General features: G+C 39.1%; 1 protein-coding gene across 1 annotated transcript in view; it reads right to left on the reverse strand.

Moving 5' to 3' along the window:
* Positions 1–311: 311 nt before the first annotated feature.
* LOC134844882 (uncharacterized) overlaps positions 312–8350 on the reverse strand; it is a 26127-nt gene continuing 18088 nt past the window's right edge. The window contains exons 4-6 of the mRNA XM_063861702.1: positions 6493–6939; positions 5749–6087; positions 312–839 (exon numbers count right to left, since the gene is read on the reverse strand). Coding sequence (XP_063717772.1) covers positions 312–839; positions 5749–6087; positions 6493–6939 — 1314 coding nt within the window. The remainder of the gene's footprint in view (positions 840–5748; positions 6088–6492; positions 6940–8350) is intronic.

Consider the following 8350-nt stretch of genomic DNA (forward strand, 5'->3'; position numbering starts at 1 on the left):
GTTCGCCAATTTCGTCGATCATGAAACCCCAACCAAGAAGGCATGGTAAGCAGTTATCCGCCGTTATTAAAATGTTTTGGGCGATATGTCCGGACTTTGGTTTCATTTGGATTTTGATGTCGACACTGCCAAGTTTTTGAAACATTGAACTGTTAGCCGCTAACACTTTACTATTAAAAACCTTTATGCTTCCCGGCTTTCCAAGCCGCTCATACGTGTCAAAACTAACGAACGAAATGCTACTCCCGATTTCTCGTTCAATAGTAAGCCCACACTGAAACATTTCGATTTGTTATTGGAGCACACCCTGGTCACGTTGGTTCGTTCCGTCCTTTTATTCTTAGGGCATTTTCGCTTAACGTGGATAGGTTTTCCACCAGTAAAACAATTACTACAGTTCTTTGCCCAATGACCCCTTTGCCCACATAGTCAACATATGTCATTGTGGTTTTCCCTTCTCGGATTGCCATTTCTTTCTCGCGTTTTTGGTCCTGAGGTTGGAGTTCTTGCTCCATCTCTTGAAACTTGCTCCCTATATCGGTTTCCATTGCGTCGCATTTCTCCCCAGGGGTTGTTGTCTCGTCGACCATGGGTTTATTTTTATTACCAACCGACATCTTCTGAACTGGTCTGTTCATCGAGTCCGTTAGCATTTCTGTCTGATCCCTCCGTATGGCTGTTATTCGGGGCGTTTGTTCTTTTTCCTCAATTCCAATTACGGCTTCCAGATGAAGTGCGCACTCTAAAGCATTCGCCTTGTTCATTTCCTTGTCTCCAATTGTCTTGCGAAGCCGTAGGATTGAGTCTAACTTGGCTGTTGTGGATTCCTTTGGGAAGCACTAGCAGGTCCCTTATGTCCTGAGATTTGTCAAATGCTGTAAATCACCCAGTAAATCTGTTAACTTTCCACCTGCCTGCTGCGCGCGACGCTCTAGCCGACCGCGGAAGAACACCGGTTTTTCAATGTAATGAATTTGAAAAGCTTTAACGGTCTCATCATAGCTGAAAAGGTTAAGTAGCCTCTGGGAGGGTACGGTAAGTAGCCTCTTGAAGCCTTTGGAAGGGTACGGTAAAAGGCGAAATAATGCAAAAAAAATTCTGTTTTTCGTGCAGTACGTTTCCAGTTTTTAGTTCGGCTAATAGCTCAAAATGTGTTGAGTAGCTTTCAATATCGTTAGGACCAGTGAGTGCCTCCGACAATATCGTTTTGGATACCGAACTTGCCGTTGCCATACATTACTATCATCCTGTTTACTTTCTTATCTAGTTTTCCCTGTGGTTGGAATTTTTCTAGGTCTTACCCGCTGATTTCAGCTTAAAATAATCTTTAATGTTCCTCCAACTACAGTTTATGCCCTTTTTTCAGAGAAATTTGTTATTCACCTCAATTTTCAGAAGCATTAGGACAGACTTTATTGCAGAGCGTGAGAGTATTATTGCGATAGATTAATTTTTTGATTAGGTAAATAAATTTTAGGTGCGACTCTTTGTAATTATTTGTAACTTCCACTGGTACTTTTTCAGTGTAGAAAGCTGTTTCGGCGAATTTGACAAAATTTTCTTTATTAAAATTTTCTCCGCTTCCGGTTTTTTTTGCTAAATGCCAAATATTTTTATCTATGTTTTCATTGGTTAAAAACTCCCAGGTGAAAAACATTTTTAGTTCAATTTGTTTTACATCTTTACTGGTTAATCTCTTGAAGCTGTGAAAGATACGCAAAGGTGGTTCCTTTTATTCCTACTGAATAAGGATTTGATTTCTGAAAACTTCAATAGCAAAAAACCACTTTTTACGGAAATTTCAATTTGCCCTGAAAGGTAATTCCTATTCTTTGTTGCCAAGAGCAAAGAGCTAATTGAGTTCGAAAATTTTGCTAACGAAATTACTGGACCTCCCGTTGTTTTCACATCGATAATGTACGTTACCTAACCAAGTTCGAAACTCTTGTTCCCCCCTTTCTAACTTGTGCCATTCCTGTTGGGTTCTCAAAAACCTACAAACTACCAATAGCTACGATTTTATTTGTGCATTCAATGTGCCAATGGTTAATTCACCATTGTTTAAAACTGAGCCGATAATTTTTTTATCAGTTGGCGAAGACCACTCCACTGGATATACATATTTGACACCTCTTTTGATCACCTCATGAAAGCTTTTGCTAATTTTACTTTGAAAATACTTGAACACTCTGATGCTAACATGCTAACCACATTCTCCAGAGGTATAGTAATATCCTCGTTTCCAAAGCCTAGAAATTTAACCGTTTTTGTGTCCCATTTTTTCTCAAGCTTGCAATAAGCTTGGAATTATCATGCAGGTATGCTTCTTAACCCCACCAGCTGCTTTTCTTAGGAAGAAGCTTGGAATATTCATGCAGCTATGTTGCATAATCCCACCAGCTGCTTTTATTAAGTGCCGTGACTGAATATGACGCCAATTACATGTAATACTTCTGCCTGACTTCTGATGCTACTGGTTTATACATTAAGTCCCAGCTTTTAAGCGTATCGGGTTTCCGTTTTGTTTGAGGCAATCGCTATTTTTGCTCAAGGATTTTGTTTCAGAGTCCAAAAATTTGTTGAAAATTGTGTGCGATTGAAATGTCGCCAGATAGTTCTCCTAAGCTCACTCGGTTTTCTAGTATTGTACAGTTTATTACCTTTCGTTCCATTTAGTAACTCATAATTAACATCACTAACAGGTTTAGCTGCTTTAGATTCTGATCCGGTTTTTGCTTTTCTCTAAACGGTATCTTCGTGCCTGTTCTGCTTCCTACGCTTCGTCTTGGTTTGTCGGTGGGTCTATTTGGTTGAGTCTCTGTAACTTCTGATGTGGCAATCGGTTCTTTGATGTCCAATTCTTCCGTGGGAGCACTGAACTTTTTTTTCTTTTCGGTTTTAACTGCTTCTCCTTCCGGCGTAGACCGACTAGGAGATTCTATTTTCGAGTTAGGGAACTCCACAACTACAAAAACGTTTTATTATTCATCCGTTTCTTTGGTTGCATTTAGTTTCTTTCATCCCGCTTCCTGAGAGTTTACTTTTGTTTGTTCATGAAAATCCTTTAACTTATCATGCTGAACTATTTGCTGTTTCTTAGATCTTTGGTCTTCAATCGCAAAATTTAGATCACTTACAGTCTTTATGATTATCAGTGGTCCGTTATAGAACGACTTAAATTTCTTTGTCTGTCCCTCGCAAAAGGTTTGGTTAAAAAGTTGTACTTTGTCGTTCACGTTATACTTAGGTCAATTTTGTTTTTCCCCGTAGAAAATCTTTTCCTGTTCTTTTTCGACGTTCATTGTATTACGCACCAGTTCGTGGCTTGTTTGGAGTTCCTTCCTCAGGTCTCTGACGTAATCGTTGGCGTTGCAAACACTTTAGTTTGTGATGTTTTGTACATGCAATCTATCGGCACGATGAAGTAATACGGATTGTATTTTGTCACTGCATGAATTGAAGATATGTAAGCCATCATAACTGTTTAAAGAAGATTGGCCTAAACATTGTGTTTTTTTGGGCACATATTTAGACAAGACTGCTTCGATTGCTCTGTTGTATTTTTCAATCAGTTTGTGCCCCTGCAGATTAGCTGGGCATTCAAAGCTTGAAATTTAATTGTCAACCAATGCCTTAGCTACTGTCTTTGCTTCTTTGTTTTGAAGTGGTAACGCTTCGTATCAATTTGAGAATTGATTTCCGATTACAAGAATATACTTGAATTCTTCTGATTCCAATAGCGGTCACATGATAGCGATCGCTACATGCCAAAACGGATAGCTTGGTTTCAATGTCTGCAGTGAATTTTCGTTTTTCTGGCTAGGTTTTTTCTTTGTTGTGGAGCTTTTCACAGCTATTAACCCAATCTTCAATATCCCGACTCATTCCAGGCCAGTAAAACTATTCTTGAGTATACTGAAAAGTCTTTTTGTAACCAAAATGAACACAATATTTATGTAGCGAAATGAGCATTTCCTACATGAACACTGGAGTCACAAAAATTCTTTGGACTACGATGTACTGTTCTTTGATTAGTTTCTGTCTTTTTAGTAAGTCTTTTCCAGAAAACATTTTTTTGAAATCTGTCCAAAATTTCCATAAAGTTTTTGAGGAGCCACTCGTTTGCCTTTTTTCTGGCTTCTCCTTGTTTTGCACACAGCTTTTTGTCGTTCTTATTTCACTAGATTTCAGTTGAACCGTTTTTAATTCCAAATTGGACGATTTTAGGGCTTCTTCTCAGATATTTTTTCGAAATATCTGTTGTTTTTTGTGATTGATTAACCATCTCCTCAGTGGTAGTTGGAACGCTTGATAAACAGTCTGCATGTGGAATTTTCTTGCCGACCTCGCGCTTAATTTCGAATTGGAACTGCCCTAGTTTTTCCAACCAGCTAGCTATCATACTGTCTGGCTCTTTGAAGCTTTAGAGCAACATTAAGGCTCTGTGATCAGTAACTAATAAAAAGATTTGTCACAACAGTTAGTCCGGAAATAATGCGTGAAGTGTACGATTGCGAATAGTTCCCTTTTGGTTGAAAAGTAATTGTGTTGTCCATTATTCAGCGTTTTGCTGGTGTACGCAATAACTCGATTTCTACCTTGCTGCTTTTGTGTCAATATGGCTGCTATCCCAGTTAATGAAGCATCCGTTTTTACGCTATACATACCTTCATCATTTGAATATCCCAGTTTTGGTGCTTGCTGCAGTTTCTTTCAATGCTTCCTTGCAAGCTTCATAAAGAAAGATTTTTTCGCTCTTATTAAGAAGTTTGTAGAGTGGTTCAGCTGTCTTTCCAAACTCTTCAATAAACTTTCGGTAGATTCAAATGAGTCCTAATACCGCCCGCAGTTGTTGATATTGTGAGAATCTTTCATGTATTTCAGTGAGTTTATCTTTTCCGAATCAACTTCTACGCCGTTGTTCGACAAAATATGCCCAAGAAAATGAATTTTTGCTTAAAAGAACTTGCATTTTGTTCTGTTTAATTTTAAATCAGCTTTATTCAGTCGACACAGAATAACGTCCAAACTCTCTAGTTGTTCTTGAAATGTTCTACCAAGGCTTATAATGTCGTCTAGGTAGACCAAAGCAATTTCGTATGATAACCCACTTTGTATCAACTCCATTAAATTTTGAAATGCTCCTGGCCTGGAGAGCCATTGGTAGACTTTTGCTTTTAAAGAGACCCATTGGCGTTATAAAGGCAGTAAGATGTTGGGAGTCTTCTCTTAGCGCCATTTAAAAACAACCAGAAATTAAGTCAATGTGGGAAAAGATCATGTTATCATCCAATGAGTCAACGACATCACTTACCTTTGGTAGGGACCAGCTTACTCTTTTGATCTGACCGTTCAGTCCTCTGTAATCAACTACTAACCTGTGGGTTCCCTCTTTTTTCTCAACAAGTATGGTTGGTATTGCCCAATTCGAGTGAGTTGGTTCAACTAGTAGTTCGCCTTTTCTAAATCCTCCCAGATCTTTTTCATGGTATTCCACTTTTCATAATTCATACTTCCTATGCCGAAATGGCTTTGCATCAGCGATTAATTTTATTTTATGTCTATTTTTATCCAAAAAACTTGAGTCCGTTGAGCTGCATGAAAAAGAATTGGTTATGTTTCTCAAACATTATCTGCAAACTTGTCTTTTCCTTAGATGCCAATTGTGCGTTGCCCCGAGTAGCGTGTTGCCAAATTCAAAGGGCTCCTGATGCTGCGGTCGTTCCTTGCTCTAAAGAGTCCGTTTACTTGAATCTGATGTGTCAAATTGGTATAAGGAGCAGTGTTGCTGTCATGGTATATGTTAATAGCTTCATATCGCATGTTCAGTACATTCAAGCAACTTTTCCCTTGGCTTACACTTGTAAGTGAATCAGCTACCAGTAGTCCGGTTTTTTCTTTGAGTTCCTGTATGCCTTCATTTAAACCTTCTGGGTTGCTGAGGGCTGTACCCTTTTCATCCTTGATGAAGATTTCTACTAGTTTTCTTGTCTGCTTGGGAATCTTGCATTCTTCTCTGCTATTGCAAACGTTCGGACACCAGTCGTTGTTTCCGCTGAGATAGGTAGTGCTGTCCGATGTTTCGTACTGTACAGCAATTGTTCGCCAATTTCGTCGATCATGAAACCCCAACCAAGAAGGCATGGTAAGCAGTTATCCGCCGTTATTAAAATGTTTTGGGCGATAACTCCGGACTTTGGTTTCATTTGGATTTTGATGTCGACACTGCCAAGTTTTTGAAACATTGAACTGTTAGCCGCTAACACTTTACTATTAAAAACCTTTATGCTTCCCGGCTTTCCAAGCCGCTCATACGTGTCAAAACTAACGAACGAAATGCTACTCCCGATTTCTCGTTCAATAGTAAGCCCACACTGAAACATTTCGATTTGTTATTGGAGCACACCCTGGTCACGTTGGTTCGTTCCGTCCTTTTATTCTTAGGGCATTTTCGCTTAACGTGGATAGGTTTTCCACCAGTAAAACAATTACTACAGTTCTTTGCCCAATGACCCCTTTGCCCACATAGTCAACATATGTCATTGTGGTTTTCCCTTCTCGGATTGCCATTTCTTTCTCGCGTTTTTGGTCCTGAGGTTGGAGTTCTTGCTCCATCTCTTGAAACTTGCTCCCTATATCGGTTTCCATTGCGTCGCATTCCTCCCCAGGGGTTGTTGTCTCGTCGACCATGGGTTTGTTTTTATTACCAACCGACATCTTTTGAACTAGTCTGTTCATCGAGTCCGTTAGCATTTCTGTCTGATCCCTCCGTATGGCTGTTATTCGGGGCGTTTGTTCTTTTTCCTCAATTCCAATTACGGCTTCCAGATGAAGTGCGCACTCTAAAGCATTCGCCTTGTACATTTCCTTGTCTCCAATTGTCTTGCGAAGCCGTAGGATTGAGTCTAACTTGGCTGTTGTGGATTCCTTCGGGAAGCACTAGCAGGTCCCTTATTTCCTGAGATTTGTCAAATGCTGTAAATCACCCAGTAATTCTGTTAACTTTCCACCTGCCTGCTGCGCGCGACGCTCTAGCCGACCGTGGAAGAACACAGGTTTTTCAATGTAATGAATTTGAAAAGCTTTAACGGTCTCATCATAGCTGAGAAGGTTAAGTAGCCTCTGGGAGGGTACGGTAAGTAGCCTCTTGAAGCCTTTGGAAGGGTAACGGTAAAAGGCGAAATAATGCAAAAAAAATTCTGTTTTTCGTGCAGTACGTTTCCAGTTTTTAGTTCGGCTAATAGCTCAAAATGTGTTGAGTAGCTTTCAATATCGTTAGGACCAGTGAATGCCTCCGGCAATATCGTTTTGGATACCGTTTTATCTGACACTATATAAAGTGAAATTTTCTCTCGCCTGTCAAGTCGTTTGCATGATTGTCAGAGTTAATTAATGCGTTGACAGTTCTCAAACATCAAAAATTAGCAATTACTTTTGCCAAAATAGTTCATGTTCTTTACAACTTACTAAAAGAAAACTTTCCCTACTTTTTGCAACCCTTTTTTTAAGTACTGCGATTAAAATCCAGATTTTATTTTAGCAAATTAAGTTAAAAAGTCGAATTTTACCGTATATGTTGTTTCCATGAAAACGAATATCAAGGCTTATACTTTCCATGAAGACGATTATCAAGGCTAATCAAAAAAGAGATCAGGCCGCCCCAAAAAAAAACAAACGGAAGTGAAGATGATCAAATTATACAATTTGGAAACTAATTGCAGGAAAAAATTACAATCCTTGAGCCATATTTTTCCAGTCTCAAGGTTTACTATGCAACGACGTTTTCAAAAACTTGAATTTCGTTACCGGAAAGCCTCGCAAAACTTTTGCGTCACAACAAAGAGAAAAACGAATATCTTATGCAAATCGTTATTTGAGTTTCGATTGGAGTCGGGTTATGTTTTTGGAGTCGCAAAATAGTTTCGATTGGAGTCGGAAAATGTTTGTGAAATTTAAAAAAAAAACAGAAAAATTCCGAGCTGTATTTTTTGAGAACGGTCAAGCGGACAGTATGAAACACGAATTTCGATTGATACCCGAATTCAGAGCCGTGGAAATGTGAGAGTATGGCGTTTTTCTTTTTCTGATTTCTGCTACTTTCTATACGACAATGAACGCCCAGCAGTATACAGAAGAAAATTCACCAATTTTCTGCTTCCTAGTGTGGACATGCTGAACCCACAAGAAGAACGTTTGTTTTTTTTTCAACAAGACAATGCCACATTTCATACGGCAAATGTGACGAAACTTTTTTGACGAGATAAAAAACTCCTCTTCTCGAATGGCCTCCATAGCCCTGATCTAAACCCTATTGAAATGGTGTGGGGACGAAAGAAGAAGAAAATGGCTT

This window comes from Symsagittifera roscoffensis, chromosome 4, assembly GCF_963678635.1.
Source record: "Symsagittifera roscoffensis chromosome 4, txSymRosc1.1, whole genome shotgun sequence".
Taxonomy (NCBI): Eukaryota; Metazoa; Xenacoelomorpha; order Acoela; family Convolutidae; genus Symsagittifera; species Symsagittifera roscoffensis.